Source organism: Centropristis striata, chromosome 23 (genome assembly GCF_030273125.1).
Source record: "Centropristis striata isolate RG_2023a ecotype Rhode Island chromosome 23, C.striata_1.0, whole genome shotgun sequence".
Classification (NCBI taxonomy): Eukaryota; Metazoa; Chordata; class Actinopteri; order Perciformes; family Serranidae; genus Centropristis; species Centropristis striata.
Genome location: NC_081539.1, coordinates 9,774,323 through 9,799,073, shown reverse-complemented (window position 1 = coordinate 9,799,073; position 24,751 = coordinate 9,774,323). Strand labels below are relative to the sequence as shown.

Here is a 24,751-nt window from a genome sequence, read left to right as displayed (position 1 = left end):
AAATATTTCACTGTCGTGGTGAGCATTTGCTTCACCGAGTGATAATTAGTAAACAGATTTAGTTCTGGTGTCTCGTCTACAGTTTTGTAAGCATACGTGACTTGAGGAAAACAATTGTTAGTGTGCAGAATTAACATTAAGCTTGCATGAGTGCAGAAAAAATTAACTCTAAACTTTTTTTGTGTGAATTAAACATGAATACTGATGAGCTGGAGGCTCAGTGTGCCACTGAATTGTGTCAATATCGATGTAAAATGCACCAACACACAATGCTTTATCCACAAGCTGTTTTATGTTCCCATGCTCACATTTATGGCTTAATGAGTCAGACTGGGAGCTTGTTTCCTCGTCGCATCTGAGTCAGACCATCGACATTTATTGGTGTCCTTTTACACTCCTGGCCTGTTGGTAGGATGAAATCCAATATTCAGACTCGCGCTTTTTATTTTTTACTGCTGCAGCTCAGCCAAAGCAGCTCTCCAAAAGCCAGATCAATTATTCTGTGCTCCATTTGAAGGGCTAGTGCTGCCTTTAGGGTCTCTCTGTGAAGTCAAGTTACTAAATATGCCTTTTCTTTCTTATTTTCTATCTTTCGTATTTCTTTTGAATCCAAATAAATCATGACAATGGGGAACTGAAAAAGTAATTTACAATAATCATTAATGGCTTCAAATGAAAGATAAACAGAGTGTAATGATATAAAAAGACACTAAACAAAGACACATAAATCAACGTAGCTTTCTTGTATTTTATAAAGGAATTGCCCTTTGACTTTTATACTTATTATATCAAATGCATCAATGATATAGTAATGCAAAAAAAGATGAAGTAAAGGAATATTTCAGGATGTTCAAATTATCAAATTCTGCCAATTTAATAAATGTAAAGTTTTGATTTCAATTATGACTTGAAAACCATACATTTTTCTCACTTGACATACATTGCATTGCTTCCCATATTGGACAGCTTTGATGTAGCTTAATATGTGCAGTTAGTAATATAAAACTGGGAGAAAGAATGTACAATGCAAGAGATGACTGAATATGAGAGATGGGATGGGGAGGTGGTGTAAAATTATGAGAAGGCGGACAGGGAAGTAAGGGAAGAAAATAAATCTGACAATTTTATCTATTAGAATGAAGGGAATATTTCTTAAATCTGGAATGGGTGTATTTAAAATATATTTTTTTGTAGAAACTGGGAAAAAAATAAAGTTGAAAAAAATTGAGGAAAGCAAGAACTTGTTTATTTTTATCTTTATGAGAAAGCATAACTGCAAACTGTGACACAGGTGCATCTCAATAAATTAGAATATCATGGAAAAATCCTAGTAGTTCAAGTCAAATAGCCCCAACCAAGTATTGAGTGCATATAGATGGACATACTTTTCAGAGGCCAACATTTCCATTTCAACATACTAACTTTACTTTTTGAATTGGTCTTTTGTAAAAGACCAATAAAGTCGAAAACATTGAATTAGGCCTAAATTGCGAGAATAAAGTCGTAAATATTTAATTAATTACGAGAATAAAGTCGTAAATATTTAATTGCCTAAAGGTAATTGAGGAAAATGGTTCAATTCAATAGAGTTAAAGTATGATCATTCAGTAAAAACATCCAAAACTCCAAAGAATATACTGTTTTTTAAGAAAGCTACTGTGAACAGAACATTTAAGTTGCTTCCAAACTTTTGGCCTGCGGTGTATAATACAATATTTTATTTTTCTTCGAAGGACAATTCTCTAGTTGAACACTTGGTGGCGCTAATGCTCCGTTTAGTCGAACTTGTAAAAAAAAGCGAAGAAGAAGAAGAACAACCCGGAAGTTTGCTGCACACAGTCCTGCTGACGGCTCTTTCAATTCAGAGCATCTCTCAAAACAACCCCTTCTTTCATTCGTATTTAATGTAAACTGTTAGCACTTTTATGTGGTGGTTAATATGTGTAACCGCGGCTAGCTGCGTGGTAACCGGCGGGCAGACGGAGTGATGGAGACAGCGCAGTTTGGTTCATTTTATCCGCGGAGAGTCCAGTGATCACCATGATCCCCGTGCCTCTGCTGGTGTTTGTGATGGCAGGATGGTGTGCTGTCTACCTCGCCGACACACTGTTGAAGGTGAATATTATCGTCTTGTTTTTGGTGTTAAATGAGATGCCAGTAAACGTACGAGGCAAAATTGGTCCGCTACATTAGCGTAGAGTTATTTAAATGGGCGACAAGAGCATCACGATTTGTTTTGTTTTGATGTGGGACTGTTTACGCCCACGTTTTTCTCACGTGGAGAAACTATTCTCTGCTATTATTATACTTTATGTTATATTATATCGTCACACTGTTAAAATCATCTCCTCATAATGCCGGCCACCTATGGTAAAATCACCTACATCTTCAGTTGATCAGATCATGTGATTTTACCCCTTTAAGATAATGGCCTATGTCAAGTGTGTGACTAAAGTGGATTTATTATGCCTAAGTCAAAATAAAATGTGACTTAGGCAATTTTTTGAACAAGCCTTTGTGACTTAAGCAAGATATGGTAACACTTTATTTTGAAGGTGTCTACATAAGGGTGACATGAGCCTGTCATAAACATGACATGGGATGTGTCATGAACATTAATGATACTTTGAAGGAACATTAATGCTCATGATACTTGTCATGTCATGTTTCTGACAGGCTTGTGTCACTCTTATGTAGACACCTTCAAAATAAAGTGTTACCATAATGTTTATGACTTCTGTTGGTCGTAAAGTCTTCACTGGGAACAGTTTTTGACAACATGTGAAATAGTAGTGATCTCTAGCAAACCTAGAAATATATAAATAAATACAAAGATCATCTCTATTGTAAAATTATATTATGTTAACCTTCTAGGGTCTGAACCTATTTGCTCTTTATATACCTCATAATATTTACTATACCCATGTTTGGTATTTGGTATTATCTCAGCACAACTTAAACATGATCTGACAATTATTTTTTCACTTTAACCCACTTTTCTCGTAATTATTTAAATATTTACAACTTTATTCTCGTAATTAATTAAATATTGTCGACTTTATTCTCATAACAAATTAAATATTTTTGACTTTATTCTCGTAATTAATTAAATATTGTCGACTTTATTCTTGTAACTAATTAAATATTTTCAACTTTATTCTCGTGATTAATTTAATATTTACAACTTTATTCCCATAATTCATTTAATATTTTGAATTCATCCTCGTAATTAATTAAATATTTTCAACATTATTCTCGTAATTAGATATTTACGTCTTTATTCTCGTAATTTATTAAATCTTTTCGACTCGTAATTAATTAGATATTTTTTATTTTATTCTCGTAATTCATTAAATATTTTCAACTTTATTCTCTTAATTAATTAGATATTTAAGACTTTATTCTCGTAATTAATTAAATATTTTCTACTTTATTCTTGTAATTAATTAAATATTGTCGACTCGTAAATAATTCAATATTTATGACTTTATTCTTGTAATTAATTTTCTTTTCTAAATGTGACCCTAATACTTCGTCGTATTTCTTTTCCTGTTTCTCCGTTGTTGTCCGAAGAGAACCGCTCCCTATGTAGATATGAAGGGCAAAACACAATGATTCTTAGTTTCAGGGTTGGGAGGAGAAAAACCCTCACAGAGACAGGTGGAGGTGACTCTGTGAGGCTGCAGAACTAATCACAGATGCCCTGAATGTAGCATAATAACGGGGGGAGAGTACACTGTAAAAATGTCCCTTTTTTTTTACAGAAAAAAACTGGCAGCTGTGGTTACCAGAATATTTCCGTAAAAAATACAGTATATGTGTCAACATCTTCACAGAACAACGTGTACATTTTACATCCTAAAACTGTAGTAATTTAAAAAAAAAAACATTTTAAAGTTGTAGATTATACCGTCCTGCTAATTTAACAGGATAATACTGCATTTATACTAATTATACTATTTTGCTTATTGTGCATTGAATACCATTAACTTAACCTTCAGTTATTATTTATTGTACACTGAATACCAGTAAAATTTACAAGTTGTTCTGTAAAGTTGTTTACATTTGTACTGTATTTTTTGCAGAATTGTTCTCAACTCTCAACTCAACTTTATTTGTAAAGCACTTTAAAACAACCACAGCCGCAACAAAGTGCTGTACATAAACAAACAAACAGAACGACAAAAATGGAGAGTGAGGAGGCTTGTCTGATGTGCAAAGGTAGCTCATTCCATAGTTTCTGGTAACCACAGCTGCCATTTTTTTTTCTGTAAAAGCAACAGCATTTTTTTACAGTGTAGGATGGAAAGAGTGAAGGGGGAGGAGCAGGGAGCTGCTGTGATGGTTCAACCTGAGCTGAACCACCAGCAGCGTCCTCCACCTTTCTGTCACTGTCACACTTCTTTTTGTGCATCCAGCTAAAAAAAAACCTTTGTCTATATTCTCCTTTTGTCTCTCTCCGGCTTCTCCTCCTTTCCTTTCTGTTTCATCTCAGCCTTCTCCTCCTTCTCTCTCGTTTTCATCTCATTCTACATTTTGCTTTTTTATTTCCTAAACAACAAGCAGCTCCAGTTCCTTCTTCTCTTCCTCCCTCAGTTTTACTTTCATGTCCCAGCTCTGTTCTTTCTCAGCCTGCTCCGTCCTGACCTTATCCTCCAGAGCGTTGTATTTTGCCTGCCAAGCTTTCTTGCTCTGGACGCTCTGAGACTTTCTGTGTGTCTCTGTGTCCAACAGTGTTGCCATGAATCCTAACTCATGTTATGCATTGAGATGGTCTGGTGGCTCTTTTTGTGTGCAAGCAAGCAAGAATGGTTTTGTCATAATTTTTCATCCTTGTTTTTTGTATTTGTAATATTTCGAGTAGAGTCATAATCTGATTTAGCTTTTACCAGGCTGAATAAAATGTTTGTAGAAATAACAGTAAAACACTGTCAAATACATCACAAATAGGGCGTAAAATAAAAAATTGTATATCACCATATTAGACTCTTTTAATTACCGTTAATCAAAGAATAGCACAAAACTTTTACTTTTTCTGACATAAACTGGAAGAAACACAAAGTTTTGATGTAGAAATATAACATATGGAAAAATACCATGATGTGTGAATGAATGACACAATTATCATAAAAATAATGGGAATATTCAGTCTAAATTACAGTTTTTGGTGATATTTACATTTAAATCTAGAATAGAAAATCCACTCACTGTAATTTTGCAGTGAAGTTCTGGCAACCACAGCTGCCGGTATGTAACCCTGGGCCCCCCTAGGGGTCACGCCCCCCAGTTTGGGAACCACTGATTTATCTGATCAGTTATTTATTGTTGTGTTGCTCCTTCAGGTGATAGATCTCCTGTTTAGCGTGATGAAGGGCATTTTGAGGGTCATTTTAGATATTTTTGTTGATTATTGCACTCTTAAATAGCTTTTTTTCTCTCTCTGCAGTCATCAGTGACACATCGGATCAGCTACGAGTCATGGCTGGCCAGTCGAGGCCTGATGTTGTCTCCTTTTCACCTGAGATGGCAGACCACCATGTTCAACCGACTCTTTGCATACTGCGCCCGCATCAACCCCCGAGCCCAGTACATGTGGTGAGACTGCTCTTTAATGAATCAACTGCACTTAGCCTGAACCGTTACTGCAGCATTTCTGGACTTTACCTGCTCAGGCTTCCATATTCCTGCTCTGAACGGTAAACTCTTATCTGTTTGGAAGATTTCCCAGTTGGACAACTTAAGCTCATTGATTATTAATGATGTGGTATAATGTATGGATAATATTTCTTTGGGTTGTTTTTATTATACACTTATGCAAACATAATTTAAATAGAAAGTAAACAGTTCTGACAGCAGAGGTCAAGACGTTTTGGGGCTTGTACAGTGGTTTGCAATTTAAAAATGACAATATAAACATAAATAAACAGGAATTTAAAGACTAAATAAATAGCAAATATCCTCAGAACTTCAGAATCAGACAACTTTATCTCCAAGGGGGCAATTTATTTAATGTTGCAGCTTTCCCAGTCCATACATCCATACATACAACTAACAATCAATAAATTAAGTCAATAAATAAGTTAAAAGAAACATATTAGGGGCACGACACGAAAGAAGGGACAAGTCAAATATAAACCATAAAATAAAAACATATTAAAAAGAAGTTGGAGATGCTCTTTGGTCAGGGATACACATATGCAAAAATAGAAATAAAACTCCAAGGCACTCTCCTATAATAATTGATAATTGATTGATAGTAGGTGATTGTTGACTGACCTGCTATTTGTTTTGTTTTGGGGCTTTTTTTCAGATAAGTCAATATTTTTCAATTTATTTATTTATTTTTAATAAAAATGTTACTATTGAAATATTGTTTTTGGATTTGTATTGGTGCCAAAGTGTGTGCATTTGCATTATTTCACTAGTACCCAGCTGTAGATAAAATACTGCAAAACTACAACACTTATTTTCTCACTTACTGCATATTGTCAGTGACCAGCAACCACTATCACTCTACATAATGTTTGCTGAAGTGCTGCACTGATGATTTTTGTGCATCACTGCTCATCACTTGATGGACAAGTGGACCGGTCCTCCAAATTCTTAATATATCTTTTACCCTGTGGCTTCATGCTGTGCAGTTTTCCTTTTCTGCACTTGCATGCAGGCTTTTATTTTGTTTTCAGATAAATGCATCACATTTATAGGGTCCGTCCTGTGTGCAAGGTTATTATAGTTAACGGAAACTAACGAAATAACGAAAACTAGAATTGAAAAGACATTTTCGTTAACTGAAATAAAAATAAAAACGAGAGTTTTACAAAAAAGATAACTAAATGAAACTGTATTTTGTGGGTAAAAAAACTGACTAAAATTATAGTTAAAATGTCCTTATTTTCCGTCTTTGTCAACTTTTTTCATATGTAAACCTTTTGGTTGATAATAAATCTATTTCATCTATCTGGTTTTATGACCTAATAAACTTATTGGGGCTAAGATTGATAAGGCAAAGTAAATAAAGGCAACATTTATTGTGACCTTACTGAATCTCGCACCCAACAAATACCCCATTTAAAAAAAACTAATACTAAAACTAAGAAAAACTAAACTAAAACTAAGCATTTTCCAAAAAATTAAAACGAATTAAAACTAGCAAACACACTCTAATTAAAACAAACTGAATTTGAAAAAAAAAGTGACAACGAAATTAAATCTAAAACTAATGAAAAATCCAAAACTATTATAACCTTGCCAGTGTGCAATGTAGGGTTGTCACGATACTAAAATTTTCAACTCGATACCGATACTCAGGAAAATATTTGATACTCGATACCATTTCCATACCACAAGGATAAGAACGAAGACCCCAAAATTTAACAGAAATATTTTTATTACCAAGAAAAATGCAACATGTAAAAATGAACAGAACCACAGTTGTGCAAAAAGAAACTGCAACTATGATAACAAGCTTCAGATAGATTAGATTTTACTTTATTAATCCCACAGTGGGGAAATTTCTTTGTTACAGCCGACCACAAAATTTTCACACAAAATTATTTCCCTTTAAGATAAAGATAAAAAATAAACAATCTAAGAAAAAGCCATTTAGCAATATACAACATACTATATACACAACTTAGTGCAAATTATATGACAAAATGTGCAGAAAAGAAAGAAAGAAAACTCCAACATGTTCAGATTGTGCTGCTGTTGTACAGTCTTACAGATACTCGATACTTTTGAAAATGAGTATTGTATCCGGATACAACGTTTTAGTATCGATACTTTTTTGGGTATCGATACTTTTGACAACCCTAGTGCAATGATTGCCGTATTTTATCAATTTTTATCCCCCCCCCCAGGTTCAACAGCGGTTTGGTGTTCGGTATCGTAGCGATGGTGGGATCTGTGGTGCTGCTGATAAAGACGCTGCAGCAGACGCTGGCTCAGATGACCACAGACAACCCTCGGATGGGAGGTCAGCAGGCCCTGCAGGTGGTGGTACGTACGCTCCCAGCTGCTCGGGTTGTTAAAGTCAGAGATTAACTTCAGTTAAGAGCATAAATGTCCTTGAAAGTTCATACAAAGCCTGTGATATTCAAATGAGGGGGGGCAGAAAATGCCCCCAATTACGCGAAGGGCTCTTATTTAGCATTTTCCTCCTGTTCACTTTTTATTCATTGCGGTGTCAAATAGCCGTGCATTAATGTGAGCGCTATCCCCAGTAGACCACTGTAGGTGATTCATGGGAAGCTATTAGTTGGCCATTTATAACTGAGTATTCAGCCCGGAGCAAATGCACCACACAGCCGGCGGAGGAGGAATATGCAGACCACACAGAAAACCACAGCTTCAGCAAAAACACAAAACAATTAATTTGAAGAAGGAAACAAAAAAAAAGGCAGTGGGCAGGAAGATTTAAATACATCTCGGTCAGAAAAAATGTTGTTTATTTGCCAAATGTGCAGTGCAGATATATTACATCATAGTCCCTCCTTTAAAGGGATTAAAAATATCCATAAAAATCAGATCAAAGATGTTGATTTTTTCATCCCGAAGAGGACTGTTTGTGCTCGCATCAGTCACAGTCGTGTGTTGTGTTTCTTTTTTTGGTCTCGGGCGTGTCTTCAGGTCCCTGGTGTCAATCTGCCCACCAGTCAGCTGGCCTACTTCTTCATCGCACTGCTGCTCAGCGGAGTTATACATGAGCTGGGCCACGCTGTGGCAGCACTGAGGTAAGACACACACACACACACACACACACAAACACACAAGATTCCACAACACAATCTGTTACCATGACAGTCGGCAGAGAGAAGAGCATCCAATGGCCGATAAGAGAGAAAAAAATGGGAGGTGACCAATGTGAGTCCATGTAAATACACAAGGGTACTCTATATTGACTATTGGATTTAAGATTGATGAATTTCAATACTTTTCAGCCTGGTTTGGTGTGATTCTGTCCCTTAATGTTGGAGCTTTATACTCTTACTTAACTTTTTCAGCTATCTGTGTTTGAGTCCGAGCATATGGCTGCATCTGACTCGACCTTCATCTTTCAGCATCTGATTAGTTTTGTGCTTAAAAAACGTGACTTCAAATCTCTCTATAGCATTAACCCTTAGAGACTAGAGCCTGGCAGATTTAACGGTATATGCTGTCCAATATGAGCCGTTATGCAATATATAATGCAAAAACATTTTTTTTTAATAGTTGGCAATCGGCTGAAACGGAACAGTAATGCTGTTTGTTAAGCTATTTATTTTATTCCTATTTATTCTTTATCTTCTCAGCTATCATTTATAGAATTGACTGACAATATAATACATTGTTTGTATAATGCATCATAATGTATAACAATGTTAAATATTATTTAATACAGTTTTATGTTTGAGAAAGTAGCTCTCTGGGTATATAGATTTGCAAAGTGGAGAAAAATCGGTGCACAATCCACATAAAAAAAGGTTTATTTTCATTCCAGCTAAAAAAAACAAAACTATATAAGCCACCATATAGGTTATCAATTCATTTTTCCCCTCTAAAATAAGTATTGACAACAGTCTCAAAAATCACAGGGTAGGACTCTGTTAGAGATCCACATACACATTTTTGTCTTTTTTTAGGGGGACAGGGGATCTTTAGGGGGAGATAGCAGGTCATCAGTGGATATATGGACATCCCCTGACAGCTGGGAACCTGAAGATTAATTTCATAGGCAGCAGCACTGTGTGTCAAGCTTTTCTATGAATTATAAATCAGTAATAAACATTGTGTTTTGGTTAGGCACCTGTTCAAATGTTGAGTGTTTAGAGGGGATTATGGTGGGAGTAAATTATGTCCAATTATGTCTTTAAAGCTGTTGCAGCAATTTTCAGTTGGTACAATTTGTACTGAAGTTACCCATTTTTTAACACTCTAGAAATGATAAAAATGGTCAAAAATTCAGCCAAATACAACATTATGCACCAATATAGACCATAGAACACCATAGAAAGGAAATTTTGGAGATTTCTGCAGAAATTGCATTTTTGGATGGCGAGCATTTCTGTTCAGGAGATTGCAGAGAAACTCCCTTATTGTCAAAATATCTAGGAAAAACATACAACTTGTGAATGCTCTAGGTTAGGGATGCACAATATTATCGGCACGTTATCAGTATCGGCCGATATTGACTTGAAAATCGGACATCGGCCGACACGATATCCGCCGATATAATAAACTGATTAAATAATGGACCTTGTTTGTAGCTCATAGAATTGTGCAGTGTAGTCTGAGCCCACCTATTTATTTATGTCCTGATTAGGGACTGAAGCTGCTTAGATTTTTTTGTGCTTTTTGTGATTTTGTTTGCACGGTGCAGATTGAGTCGTCACTTATTGGGCTCCTGTTTTAAGTTAAATTTGAATTTAAGCAGCAGTCTGTAAGGTTCATGTAGTTTTATGCAATTTGGGTTTAATTGCTGTACAGTTGCACTTTTCACATGTTCCCAGTGAACACAGGTTCTGTTTACTTATCATGTCAATTGGGAAATTGGCCAAATTTGCCCTGATTGTGGGTATTAGTTGTGCAGGAAAAAAATATCGGTATCGGTAATCGGCTAAATGAGTTGTAAAAAATCGGCATATCGGATATCGGCCAAAAATCCAATATCGTGCATCCCTACTTTAGGTCTCTAGTTTGTGATTGTAAAGTTTCATGAGGCTGTGATTATCCTCACAACAGGTCTTAGAAGGTTAAATGGTCATGATTTAATTGGAACATACAGAAATCTCTATTGTAAACTAATGAAAACTGCTGTGACTTTGGCAGAAAGTAGTGTGTTCATGTTGGATCCCGTCACTCATACTAATACGTTTTTATGGGCTTTTCTCTTTTGAACGTGTTTTTAATGTGTAACATATTTCTCCCTCCGGCAGGGAGCAGGTGCGAGTAAACGGCTTCGGCATGTTTGTGTTTGTGGTGTACCCCGGAGCGTTCGTGGACCTGTTCACCACACACCTCAACATCATTTCACCCACTCAGCAGCTCCGCATCTTCTGTGCCGGTAAGAGCTTTTTTTTATAAAGAAATGTTTTGATCGCTCCGTCTGGCAGAGATGATTATTTTGACAGCTAATGTGATCACTGCTATTAATCACAATTATTACAAGCATTTTGTTAAATACTCATTCCTGTTTTGCCAGTGAAGGTTGCCCTGAGGTCATTTATTTCTGAACACCAGACAGCTGCTTCACATCAAATCATTTCACTCTGCAATTAAGGAAATTAGATTTTAATGAATTGATTGGTGGGGCTGGCAGTTTTTCACGCATGAATGTGACTGGTGTCTCTTACGGGCCACCGTAGCAGCCAGTTAAAGGCTGATTATTTTCAATGCAGTCTGGTCAAAAAAGAAGATTGCCAGTTTTGATTAGAAATTAGTCAAGAGGGCAGTTTAAAGCAGCAGAAGATTTTTTTATACGATTAAAATTACTCTAAAAACAATATTGTATAAACTAAAAAATTAAGAGTAAAAAGAGCACTGACAGAAAAAGGACAGTTTTCTCTTTCTGTGACAGATTTAGCAAAAGGAAAAACAGTCAAAACTTATAACAGAGGTGCAAATTTATTTTATATTTGGTAGGGTATAAAGTGCAGTAAAATCCATTCGGAAAACGTCCCAAATGCTGCTAGAAATTAGATCAAAAGACAGAAGATGCCCACTATAAAAAGGCTATATATAGGTGCATCTCAACAAATTACAATATCATAGAAAAGTTTATTAATCTCAGTAATTAAATTCAAAAAGTGGAAATAACACATTATATAGATCCATTACACACATAATGAAACATTTCATGTCTTAATTTATTTAATTTTCTTCTAATTATACTGATTATGGCTTATATTTAATGAAGAAGTTAAATTCAGTCTCTCAAAATATTTTAGTATTACAAAAGACCAATTTTAAAAAGTATGTTTAATACGGAAATGTTGGCCTCTGAAAAGTATGTCCATCTATATGACTCAATACTTGGTTGGGGCTACTTGACTGGAAATTGACTTTTCCTTGATATTCTAATTTATTGAGATGCACCTGTACTATATTTTCTCTATGTTTCTCTAAGAAATATGCTGTAACTTTGTTTTAATAACATATAATGTTTAAGTTACTGTGGTGTTTGGATTCATGCATTCTGGTAATGGGATTGTCATAATGCATCCCTTAAAAAGTTGCTCTGATGGCCTTAGATTAAAAACTGCCATAAAATAATAAATTAATATTAAAGGGTTTGTTTACATCATGCCATGTAATTTTTTTTTCACGTTTTTCATGAAAAGTTCAGTTTAAAGGAATCATTTTCTCTGTGCTAAAAGCTAGGGGGGAATTTTATTTTGGTTTCTTTTTCAGAGGCTCCCTTACCGTAACGGCACGACTAGACGTGCATAACATTTTTAAAAGACAGCTCACTTGAGTAGTAGCAGTATTTTTGGTGTTGCCTTTGCTCTTTGCTGCTTCTTCTTGTCATCTGTTCTCTATCAGTGTCCTCTTGTAGCGCCCCTGACTTAATCAGTTCTACATTTATTTTTAATAGCGTGAGAAAATGGGCATGCGGCGTGAGAAAGTGTAAAAAAAAAAAAAAGCGTCAGTAGCGTTAGTCTCACGGTTATTGCATGAGAGTTGCCAGTTTTCCTATAACTGTACATGATGCTGAACATCAGTAAAGTTCTGCGTTGGCTTGAACCCCTGCTATAATGAAATAATCACCACTTCAGCCCTTATAAGCGTTACATGCATTATGCTTCTCGTCAGTTTGTTTCTGACAGAAACACAGTGGTATTCCTGCAGAAACGGGGGAAGTGGATGTCAGCATGATTTAGAGACTTTAAACCCCCTGCAGACAAAAATATGTCAGTCAGCTGTCAAAGTGTTTAAGAGCACGACGCTTAAATAAAAATGCAATATGACAAAACGGAGCTCTCTCTACGCCGCGAGGAGCCTGAAGAGGGCAGTGAAGAGCTGCTGTTAAAACCATCTGCAGCTTTACTTAGATACTAAATCCTCCAGGCTTCTTCTTTTCCTTAATGTGAATAGAGAAGGACTCGGCTGGTGACTGCAGGCACCAGACTGAGACGTCCAGTCGAGTCATATGACAAAGCAGAGAGAGAGGGAGAGAGAAGTATTCCCATCAGGGGAGTGGTGACATAACGGCATGCTGTGTTTATTTTCCTGTCTCTCTCTCTCACTCCACAGTGGAGATCTCGCTGTACGCGGGGGGGATCTCTCTCATAACATGTTTATTATTTATTCCTGCAGTGATAGGTGATGCAACTTTAATAGTCTGTTTACTGTATCGAGTAAATATACGTGCACCCTTTAGGCCTGAAATTAAAATCTTATAAAACATTCTGGAATTTTTTTTTTTTTTCCCAAGAGAAACAAATTTCAGCCAGTAATTTACTACTTTGTGCTGCCTGTTTGCTGGATGATGTTGTCACCAAGTTGGAAAGCTGGTTTTGATTTTTTTTTCTTGAAATAAGAGCTAAACTTTGTGCGTTGACCTCATCAAGCAGTGAGACTTTTTCTCATGTGGCTTCGGGAGACTGTTTGTGTCTTCTTGCATAATTAACATGCTATAGACGGCTATTTTTAGTAAGCAGTGGTTACACGTTTGCCAGGAAATTCTACTGTATGAAAATGTGAAAAACATGCAAATGGTTGTTACAACATACAGTATCCAGACTCTAAAACAAAACCCTGATGTTACTGCTGGCTTTTCAGTAGTTTCTGTCTAAAGGGTTGCCTCGATAAACTTAATAATAGTTTAATTTTATCTTTACAATAGGTTATTTTTGAGAAGTTTGGAGCCTTGTATGGCCCTTTTGTACTTCCTTAAATTCCAGGAAGAGTCATATTTCAATAACTGTGCTCCTCAGTCCCACCTTAATCATAAAAATTGAGTCTAACGGTTTCTCATTTTATTTTTAGATTTCAGTTAATATACTCAGAAATTGAGGTCAAACCCCTTGAGATGTTTCATCCTGTTTCAATGGGATCCCAAACAAACACTCGGCACACATGGAAAACAGAACAGAACAAGGCGCAATATTATACAATGAGACAATTGCAAAGCAAACAACCAGCAATCAATCAAACAATCACACAGCAAACTTAATAACAAGACAAAAAAAATAACAAAAGAAAATAGCTTCAAACTTAGACTTGACACAAAGAAAAACGATCCGTCTCTGAATAAAGGAACACTGATATTATTACTGAAAACACAGGCAACTTCTTTTAAGATGAGAAAATAAAATCTTTTTAAATAAGAAAAATGATGACAAAAAATATTTACAGGTCACTTATTACAGTCAGACAGAGCCTGAGACATAAAAGCTTTTTTTCCTTTTTTTTATACACAGAGTGAATAATAAGGATATAAATGTTAAATCATATATATCCAAATTTATGTTTTATTAAAGTTAATTTCAGATCTTATGCATTAACCATTGTGCACCCCTTCAGAAAGTACCCCGCGTATTACCTTAGGTGCAAAAAATGTACACCTCTTAAAAAGTGCTATAAAAATATTATATATGAATATTTTTTTTCACTTTCAATGCATTCAATCTTTTGACCAACTTCCGTTCTGATCATAACTATAAAATTTACATGTATTTCTTAAATAATTTTAACCCTGTAATGCCCTTTTAGAAATGCAAATCCACATGTTTAAAATGAAAAAAAAAAAACACAAAATATGAAATATTTTCCATATACTAAGTGCAAACTGGAATTTTTGGGGGGATTATTAGACCCTTGGATGCATCAATAATTAACAACAACATTGATCAAAATGCATTATTAATTTTTGAGCAGTGTGAGTTTATAAAAAAATACCCCACGTATTACCTTAGGTGCAAAAAATGTACCTAAGGGTGCACAAGGGTTAAATTAAACTTAATGTCACCCAAACTAAAAGATAGGATAAATATTAAGTCAAACTGAAAATTTTATAGCAGGTAAAACTTTAAATGTCTCTGTTTTCTTTCTTCAGGAGTTTGGCACAACTTTGTCCTGTGTGTGGCAGCTCTAGCCTTCCTCTTTCTGCTGCCCGTCCTTCTGTTTCCCGTGTACTCCACCGGCGGCGGGGCGCTGGTCACCGAGGTCGTCCAGGTCAGTGCGGCAGGTGTTTTTTTTAACATTGATTCACTTTACAGCAGCAGTTAACACAGTCATCTTTAGTTCCATACATAATAAACATGACAAAATCACACATTTTCAAGCCTTTTATAACATAATTATAGAACACAAAAATAGAACATTGGGCGTTTTTCATTTGTGATAACTAAATAAATGAAGGGCGTTTTTGGGAAATATACATTTTCCACTTCTCCCACTATCCTCAAATTTAATTTCCTGAAGCCTCAGGGGGAATGTGATTATTTCCAAAGATTCCATTAATGCCGTCTTTCTATATTAGTGGATGTTGAGTGTTGAAGCCCGGAAACAAGATTGTCCCAATTAGTTAATACATACATTAATATATCTCTTTTCTTCTGGTTTATGATGCTTCTCCTTACTATTTATTGTTATTTTATTGATGCTATTTTTGCTGTCCGCTTGCTGCTGTAATGCTAAAAATGTCCCTGTTGTGGGACTAATAAAGGAAAAACTTAGCTTCCTAAAAGTAAGTTTTGTTTCCGAACATAGTGACTCATTCTGTATGAATCGTATGCCAAAAAGTATTTAGTTTTGGACGGGTAGGCCTGTCAAAATAACCTTTTTGTTGGAGGATACATTGTCCCAGAAATAATTGCAATAAACTATATTATTCTCATTTTAAGACCACTGATGTAATGACAATATAATAGCATAATACTGTAAGTGCAACCTTGTACAGAGCAATAAACTTTTAATTGTGTGTGCGTGTGCGTGGAGGAGCTGCCTGAGCCCCGCCCCGGGTGAAACTCTGACAAAGTGACAAGACATCAGTTCCCCTTTCCCATTTTTCTTTTTTTTTTTTTTATATCAGTGCTGCTTGCTTTTTTAACCTCCTGGAGTTATTATTACTTGAAGCCCTAAAGCTGTCTTACAGGTGCTAATAAAAACTTTCAGTAGGTTGTTGTGAAACGCCTTTTGACTTTCAAACCTAGAACTGTTTGTGTGATGACTGGAGAAATCTAAAAAAAAAGTCATTATTATTTAACCCTTGTAGTCTTTAAATGTCTGAAAATTATTCATTATTGATTAAAAAGGTGCAGTGTGAGGAGAGGCTCCTATTAGCTCATTCCTTGTAGCTCACATCCAATTTATTTGAGGTAAAGTCAAGGTCATGGGAGCACCGTTTCAAAACATTTATCTCTTCAAACAAGCCACTCTTAGTAAACCCATTTAACCATGTTCTCAGAGAGAATATACCTGTTTCCATTAGCTTTTTAATTAGTCTTTTATACCTTTATACCCTGAATCTGAACTGCCCCTGACATGGTCTCTTCAATTTTTAGTGCAGCAGGTTTTTAATGTGTGAATCATGATTTTTGTTTGTCAGTACAAGAAGTTAATAGACTTTATTTATGCGGTTGAAGTTGGCAGGGCGTGAATGTGCCCCCTGCACATTCATACAGTCAGTAATTCACAGCTGAAGGGGTTGAGGCTGTTGCTCAAGGACTTGTTGGCAGTTGTTGGCAATTGAAAGTGTATTCATCATTCCCTTCTCCACCCAAATTTTTCCATCGCAAGACACACAACCATCAGCAATTTTCTGACCTCCTGCCAACAAAATTTTTATATCTGCCTGTGTTTTTTTTTACCCAGGGCTCCGCGGCTGAAGGTCCCCGGGGTCTGTCCGTCGGGGACATCGTGACGGGGCTGGAGGACTGTCCGGTCGGGGGGGTTGAGGACTGGGCCAGCTGCCTGTCCCGCCTCTCTCACGCGCAGCAGACTGGATACTGTGTCCCCCGCGCCAGCCTGCAGCCCAGCTGGGCCCACGGACGAGGTGAGCTCGCTGTTTGTTCAGCGAGGGCACCCAAAGGTTACGTCAAAGTATAAATAAGACGAGTGTAATTACAGACCTATCTGTTTAATCTGGCTTTAAATTTGGAGTAATCTTGTAGCCTATTTTTAAGTTTTAATAATAGCTTATTATTTTTATCCTTGTTTTTTTTTTTTTTTTCAACAATGTACATTTTTTTCCAACCTCTACTTCCAACCCCTCTTGTCCTCTCCTCTCTGATCTGTGTAAACAGTCTGCAGTTCACTCAAAGTTTTGCTGAATTTTTGTCACATGACTGTTGTTCTCAGCCGAGTCATTCACCACAGAGTTTTAATATTTTCACAGGATTTGCTTCTTGCAAACTCTTTATTTTTGGCAACATTTTTTGATAAAATGTATATAATTTTGATTTGATTGATATCAAATGATTTTGATAAAAATATATATAATTTGTTCATTTTTCTGGAAGTGATTGTCACATGATTGATGAGTCAAGAACTGTCAGAAATTAAAAAATCCAACAATAATTACAGTTTACTTTATTGATTCTGGCTTTGATAAATGTTGTTTTTTCAGCATTTTTTAAAGAAACATGCCTTTAAAAAGTATCAAGGATTGTGGGGTTCAGAGGGGTTAATAAGCAAAGCCAGAGTTCCTGATGATGTGTGCGGAGTCGGCAAAACAGTCTCAGTTACGTCTCAAAGTGTGCGATACTCTGTTCTTGTCTAATCATCTCATACGAGTACATTTACCAACAGAGTCCAACAAGAAAAAAAAACCCTCACGGACATCCATCTTTGGTTTTTAGCCCGACAGACAAATCTAATCAACTTCTCTCGTCTCTCTCTTCCATTTATCTTTTTTTTTTTTTCTTGCTTCTAGCTTTCAAGCGTTTGGATGGAACGATGGACTGCTGCAGCAACAACAGCCTGACAGACCTCTGCTTCTCTTACATGAAGCCACAGGGCAAGAACAGCAGAGAGAGAGAGGTGACACACACACACACACACACACACACACACACACAGGCTGGGACTTTTTGTGACCGCTCCATCATGTGAGCAGGTTTCCACCTAGACAGTCTATTACAAGTATATTTATATTTCTTCCTTTATTCAGTTCACTTCCTTTTTTCCTATTTTCTGCCACTTTGTTTCCAACTATGTGACTTAAATGCAGGAAAAAAATGCAATTATGAGTATACACAAAGCCATATTTAAACATTGTAATATTAGAAGATTTCCTTTTGCTTCACTTCTGTTTGCTAATGATAGTGTACTTCCTTCATAATATCACACATTTTATCTGACACTGACCTGTTTTCAAACTGTCCATCATGAATGAAAATGTTTTATTTAACATTTTATTTAGGTCAAATTTTATCCCTTATTCTAACTTGCACTTTATGTTTGTCTTCATTTTGTTTTTACTTGCGTGATGTTCTGTCTTTTCCCTTTTTATACATATTTAATTAGCATTGTTGCAGAGAGACTTAAGATTCTCATTGCCAAAGACGGCTTCTCTGTAATTACCGTGCATATAATAAATAAACAACTTAAGCTTAAATATAAGAAGAATAAAAACCAAGATAGGAAAAATCAAGATTAAGGGCTGTATGGGCAAATTTTAATATTTATATTCCTTCCTTCGGCTGCAGTACGCCTGCATGCCGGTGCGTAAGATGGTGACGGGGACGCGAGTGTGTCGCACCGACGAGGACTGCGCCGCACACTTCCACACCCCCAGCGTTTGCGTCACTCCGTCTCTGGAGAACCAGACTCGTTTCATCCGTGTCACACACCCGCCCAACACACACATGCTGTTTGTGGGGTATCCGCCGCACCTCCAGTACTCTGGTACGTTACAGTTTGTTCTTCCCGTTTGTTTTACGAAATGTTGGAAATCATTACGAGAAGTAGAAATAAGTCAGACATGTTGAAATGGATGATAATGTTTGATATGGCTGACACACTACCTGTATACACTTACTGTTTGTATTTGTGTATTATATCATTTTTTTATATTTATATTTGTTTTTATATATATTTATTCATATTTATTTTATACATATTTATATATATTTTCTCTCTATATATATATATATTTAGATTTATTTATATGTATTTTTATACATATTTATATATATTTATATGTATCTGTATTTTTATTTAATTTATACATATTTGTATATACATTTATTTTAAAACATATTTATATTTACATCTTCTCTGGATATACATTTACTACATTTCTGTTATGAGTTTCTTATTATAATTAAATTAATATTATTTTTGTTTATTTTTTAAGCCCTGTAATTTAACTTACACTACTTTTTCTCCTACATTCTCACTTAGCTTTTAATTCCGTAGTTTTCTTTAATACATATTTAACGAGCATTGTTGAATGAAAGCTGAGATCCAAGATTTTTATTGCCAATGATTGTACACATGATAATAATAAAGAACTTAATTAAAGTATCTTAGGCTTTAGGCATCTTTCCTATATGTTTTAAATTGTATTTTCATTATGAATCATTTGTAAATATTAGAGCAGAAAATGGAGAGTTGCAACAACATAGTTTCTCGATGACTTGCAGCCTAGAAAGAGGGAAGAGTTTTTATGTGTAATATTCCTATAATTGGTGTTTACAGTTTTGAGCTGCCTCTTCAGTCTTTAAGTGATGTGTAATAAATGTGCAGGAAGAGGCTTGTTGTCTTGTCTGCTGCTATTTAAGACAGTTTCAGAAGTGTTGAATGAAATCTTTCTATAATGATGTGTTTTTATAAATTCCTGCAGTGTGACTGTAACACCTCCTGTGTTTTGTCTTTCTCAGTGAGTCTGACCAACTTCGTCCCCCGTTTTGGTTTCCTCCACCTGGATCTTCCCGTCTTTTTGGAGACCTTCTGCAAGTATCCTTTCATGTTTAAAGGACAGATGAGTCAAAGACTCAAAATTCAAACAAATGATGTTACCTTTAAGAGGACAGAAGGGTTATAAAAGCCCGTGGCTGACAAAGCACAGTCTGTTCTTTGTTAATGATGATCATTATACTCTTCAAAATGGTGATAAAGCATCACGATTCTGATTGGCCTGTGAAGATTCAGTCTAGTTTCTGTTATTTCTCAATAAAACTCCCCTTTTTTATATCTTATCATTTCCTACAGTAATTAGTTGCTCTTCACAAGTCTGATTTATGAATGTAATCCTTCATGGCAAAAAGCTGTGCACATTTCTGATTGCAGTTCTCCTTCTGTCTCATGTTTGTGTCCATGTGTTTTGTGTTGATTGCAGTTAAAGGTATAATATGCAGGAAATTCCTTAAAAAACGACATACTGAATCATCACCACGAGACGTGTATTTTAAAACATATTTAGATTTATATCTTCTCCGTATGTATATAAATTTACTACATTTCTGTTACGAGTTTCTTATTATAATTAAATTAATATTATTTTTGTTTATTTTTTAAGCCCTGTAATGTTGATTGCAGTTAAAGGTATAATATGCAGGAAATTCCTTAAAAAACAACAACATTGTGAATCATCACCGCAAGACGTTTATCGTGGTGTCTGTATCTGACTCTGCCCTCTGCCAGTATTTTCTATTTTTGCTTGTTTTGCTGTCTGCGGGACATTTATGCTTGTCAGCAAAGAACCTTTGGGCCCGACGCGGGGATTGTAAAATGCCAATAACAGAGCCAGGTGTGGAGCCCGTTCTCATTCTCAGGTCATCAAAAACTGCCGCTTTGTCACGCCCCTCTGTGTCTGATACTGACACACTGCACACAAGGCACCTTTTTAATGTCTGTATAATACAAAGTGGTGTTATTGGACAGCAGAGTTGATACATTGCTCTGTGCCTCTCTGAGTGTTTCCCCTGATTCCCCTGTTTTATGTTTTCTCCTCGGCTCTGTGCGGAGTGCCACTGTGTCGGGTTAACCAGCTCACATGCAGCCACAGCATGAAGCTCATATTCACACGAAATCCTGACAAAGTTCCTGCAGGGTGGTGCAGATATGTGGGTGTGTTAATTTTCCACTCGCCAATGACTGTGAAACAATCAGAAAATAACTTCATTTCTCTAGAAGTGTTTCCATTAAAGTCTAAGCGAAGTTTGAAATGTTACATTCAAGAAAATACGAATTAAGGACATTTCCATCAACAGGTTTAGAGCAAATAAACAAGGCTGCATAAACGTACTTTCACCAGAAGATGGCAGCGTAATGTGTTGCAGTAGGCTAATCTGTCAGTAAACAGTATAGTAACAGTATAGTAGAAGAAGTACAGAAAAAACAACAAAAAGAGGTTGCTTAGAAACAGCAGAGTGGAAACAGCTGATCAGTCAGGAGTTAAATGTTCGGTAACTCAGGAGCTTATTCGGAAAAAGCATTTCCATCTTCTGTTTATCGCTTGAACCATTTTTCTAAAAGACAAAAACCACCTCAAGCGAGTGTAAAAACTTTTAATGCTCATTTTGAAATTCTTATAGAATTTTGGTGTTTCCATCAAGCTTTTCTCATGGAAATCTTCAAAATGCACAGAGAAATTCGTTGATTCGTGGAAACACGACTTGTGATTGACTTTGTTCTCACTAACTTCGATCCCTCTCTTCATTCACTGTCCAGCTCATTCGGCAACTGCTTCCCTCTCTCAAACTCTTTTGGGTTGGGTAGGAGGAGACAACTTTGCCTGCTGGTTGTTTTCAAACACCAACTAATGCCTTCTACATGTTATACCCTTAACTACTGTCTACTGGATTATAAGATGTATGGCTTTTATTCTGGCAAGGCCAATCGGCCCATCTCACAATGTCAACAAAAGTGAAAAATAATTTGTGTATCCACCTTGTGATTCAGGTACACTCCAAAAGTTAATGGTGCTACACCCTTTCACCAAGTTTAATGAAAAAATCAGGCTAGTAGTCTTTTTTTTACAATCCTGCTGACAAACAAAGCAAACTGAAAACAAGACCTCCTTGGCGAAGGTAATTACTGACCTTTGAGCTTTAGAGCGGCTGAAGCTTGACATTTTCCTACTTTTAAGATATTTCCACTCACACCCTGCCACCCAGCACAGAGTGTGTGTTTGTCAGCACAAAGTGTCAGAGTGGGTATTACACCAGGGGACATCAGTGGGAAACAATCTCAACATTTGGTCGATATAGTGGCTTTTCTGATATTTTAGTCTTATGATTTTTATCGGAAGATGGAGTTTGTTTTTTTCCATAAAGTGCTCAAAAACAAAATAAACAAAAATAACAACTTTTTGAGCTGTAAACTAAACTTTATAGCTGTACTGTGATGAAACAATTGTTAATATTGGTGTTTTATGGTTTAAAATTGGCTCGTCTCGAAGTCACTGTGGCTTTTTTGGGGGGTTTTGGCCCGATAAAAGCTCGTTAAACATTTTTTTTAATCCTATGTGTGTTTTTATGAAGCCACTTGATGCTAAGTGGCTAAATTAGATTCCAGAGGTTGACGCCAACTGTTGATATTGTTCTCATTTGACCGTGGTGTACTTAGTTTAACGCCTAACATTTAGACTAACTTTTTATTCCTTAATATTTTTATATATTTACGCTTCAAAACTCATAAGAGTGATGATAGTTGTGACGATATATTCGCCTCAGTCTTGTGTATTTAGCTAAACTTTAAGAATGACTTAATTCCGTCTTATTGTCCTTAACCCCCCTGTCTCTCAGATATGTGGTGTCCCTCTCCGGTGCATTAGCGGTAGTTAACTCCGTGCCGTGCTTCGCCCTCGACGGCCAGTGGATGCTGAACGCCCTGCTGGAGGCCACGCTGGTTACTGTGGTAACGGACCGCCAAAAGCGCGAGCTGATTGGCTTCTTCCTGCTGCTGGCTGGCAGCGCCCTGCTGGCAGCCAACGTGGCACTGGGCCTGTGGATGGTCACGGCGCGGTAGCCACAGCGGTGAGCTGCTCTGGCGAGACAAAAACTAAACGATTAAATCCCCATGTGGACTGAGAGCTTCTCTCTCAGGAAGAGTTTGACACGTGTGGACCATTAAACTGTGAACATACAGGGAACAGACTGCGTTATCTGGCAGTGCTGCCCGGTTTCAGGAGACTGTTGAGCAGAACGTTAGTCTGCCTTTAAGGCTTTACCAACCTTCTTCCACCTTGTTGCCGCCATATACTTTAAAAGCACATATACAAATAAATAATGCACTTGCCGTCAAGCACTGTCCTACGTGACTGTTTACAAAGACTGCACAATCTTTCCAAATGTTAATATCTGTGACGTGTTTGAAAGAAAACTGTCTTTGTGTTTGATTCCAAAATGCCATATTCTCCTGTTGACACTGTTTGTCTCGGCCTCAAAGTGCTCGAGAGAGTTGCCCGTGGAAGTTAAGCTGTTCTTAGTGGAGAAGCAAAGTTTTAAAAGCCTTACATTAATTGGTGAATACATTAAAATTTCTTCTACATATCACCAATATGTACTGCCTAATATTCATGTGACAGTATATCAAAGGAACTGACTAATCATAAGGATGTACATTAATTAGTTAATCAATGAAGATGACGCCTACATTTTATCACATCTGACAAATATTTTAAGGCAGGTATTCCATTTGCTTCGTTAAGTGTCTTTCTCTTCTCTTCTCGGGCATTTTAGTGGGAAAACAAATTTGTCAACGAACCTTTTCCCACTTTTTCCTCAAGGTGTAAGTATCATTTTTACGCTCTTGGCCGCTCACTGTCTATGATGTGGAAGTTGGTTTGTCAAACTTGTGGAATAAAAGACTTTCTTTATTTAAGTGCTGTCTTTCAAACTGTTTATGTCGTTGACTGAGTTTTTAGACTAGATATTTTAGATTTGATTGTCACTGTATGTAACATTGTAGACAGAAAAATGCAGTTTAGTATTTATCCAGAAGTTATTACGTATGTACTTTACAGCCCAGATTAGTTTACTTGTGTCCTGTTTTTTTATGTTCGAACATTTAATGGCCATTGGAATGATTTTGTTATTTTTTTATGTAATGAAAAGGGCCTCTCTGCAATACGCAGGTAGCTTCTTTCTAATTTTATACACATCGTATTCGCTCATTGTCTTCAAGCAAAAGCACACATGCTACACTTTTAGCAACAGCTCCAGACCGCAGTGTTTCTTTAGTGTTTTCAGGGAGTCGTGCAGTGATTGCGTTTCCTGAGTGTGTGAGTGTGAAAGATGGCACATTATAATTTGGAAGGGTGTTTCCTGCAGACATATAAATACTGAACGGCCTTCAGCTTAGCCACAGAGGTGTGTTTAGCAGAGATGAGCAGACACCTCTGTCAGCAGGTTAAAAATCGCTGCCTTTTTTTGGAGTCTTTATCGCTTGAATAATTAGGGAAGTTAGTGGGAGGATCGGACCCTGTTGCATGCAGGAGTTGACGTCGTACGTGTGTGTATGTTTATGTTAAGATAAGATGTTTCAAGGCTGCTTTCTTTTCCTAATCTATGTGAAATGATTGCTTGTATGTCCTTGCGTGTGTGTTGCAGTTGCTTATCTTGTGCTAATGACAGCCTGGAGGAATGTTTGAGTAAACAGACATGGGACGATGATGATGAGGAGGAGGAGGGAGAGGGAAAAGGAGGCATGTTCTCACTGTCGGCTTCAGATTGAGAGATGGACCCTTGAATTAACTCTGTGACCTGCAGCCATGCTAGCTACTCTGTGTGGCTTACATAGGCACAGCAGCTCTGTGAGCTAAATGGTCACATAAGCATCCTCACAATGACAATCCTAACATCTTTATGTTTAGCACATG

The 24,751-nt window shown here is 36.6% G+C and overlaps 1 protein-coding gene across 1 annotated transcript; it reads left to right on the top strand.

Moving 5' to 3' along the window:
* The first annotated feature begins 1,806 nt into the window (after positions 1-1,806).
* On the top strand, positions 1,807-23,754 carry mbtps2 (membrane-bound transcription factor peptidase, site 2). The gene is made up of 11 exons (XM_059327375.1): positions 1,807-2,115; positions 5,447-5,595; positions 7,863-8,001; positions 8,632-8,735; positions 10,917-11,044; positions 15,038-15,156; positions 16,798-16,978; positions 17,858-17,964; positions 18,633-18,831; positions 19,809-19,884; positions 22,677-23,754. Exons 1-11 carry the CDS (start codon positions 2,041-2,043, stop codon positions 22,897-22,899), a joined length of 1,500 nt encoding a protein of 499 aa, XP_059183358.1. The 5' UTR covers positions 1,807-2,040; the 3' UTR covers positions 22,900-23,754.
* The last annotated feature ends 997 nt before the right edge of the window (positions 23,755-24,751 follow it).

What these genes read in the sequence shown, in the direction of transcription:
- mbtps2 (XM_059327375.1), top strand. Translation starts at nt 2,041, where the DNA reads ATGATCCCCGTGCCTCTGCTGGTGTTTGTGATGGCAGGATGGTGTGCT. An exon ending in GCTCCGCATCTTCTGTGCCG is followed by an intron (nt 11,045 to 15,037) that starts GTAAGAGCTTTT and finishes TTCTTTCTTCAG; the next exon opens with GAGTTTGGCACAACTTTGTC. An exon ending in TGGTCACCGAGGTCGTCCAG is followed by an intron (nt 15,157 to 16,797) that starts GTCAGTGCGGCA and finishes TTTTTTACCCAG; the next exon opens with GGCTCCGCGGCTGAAGGTCC.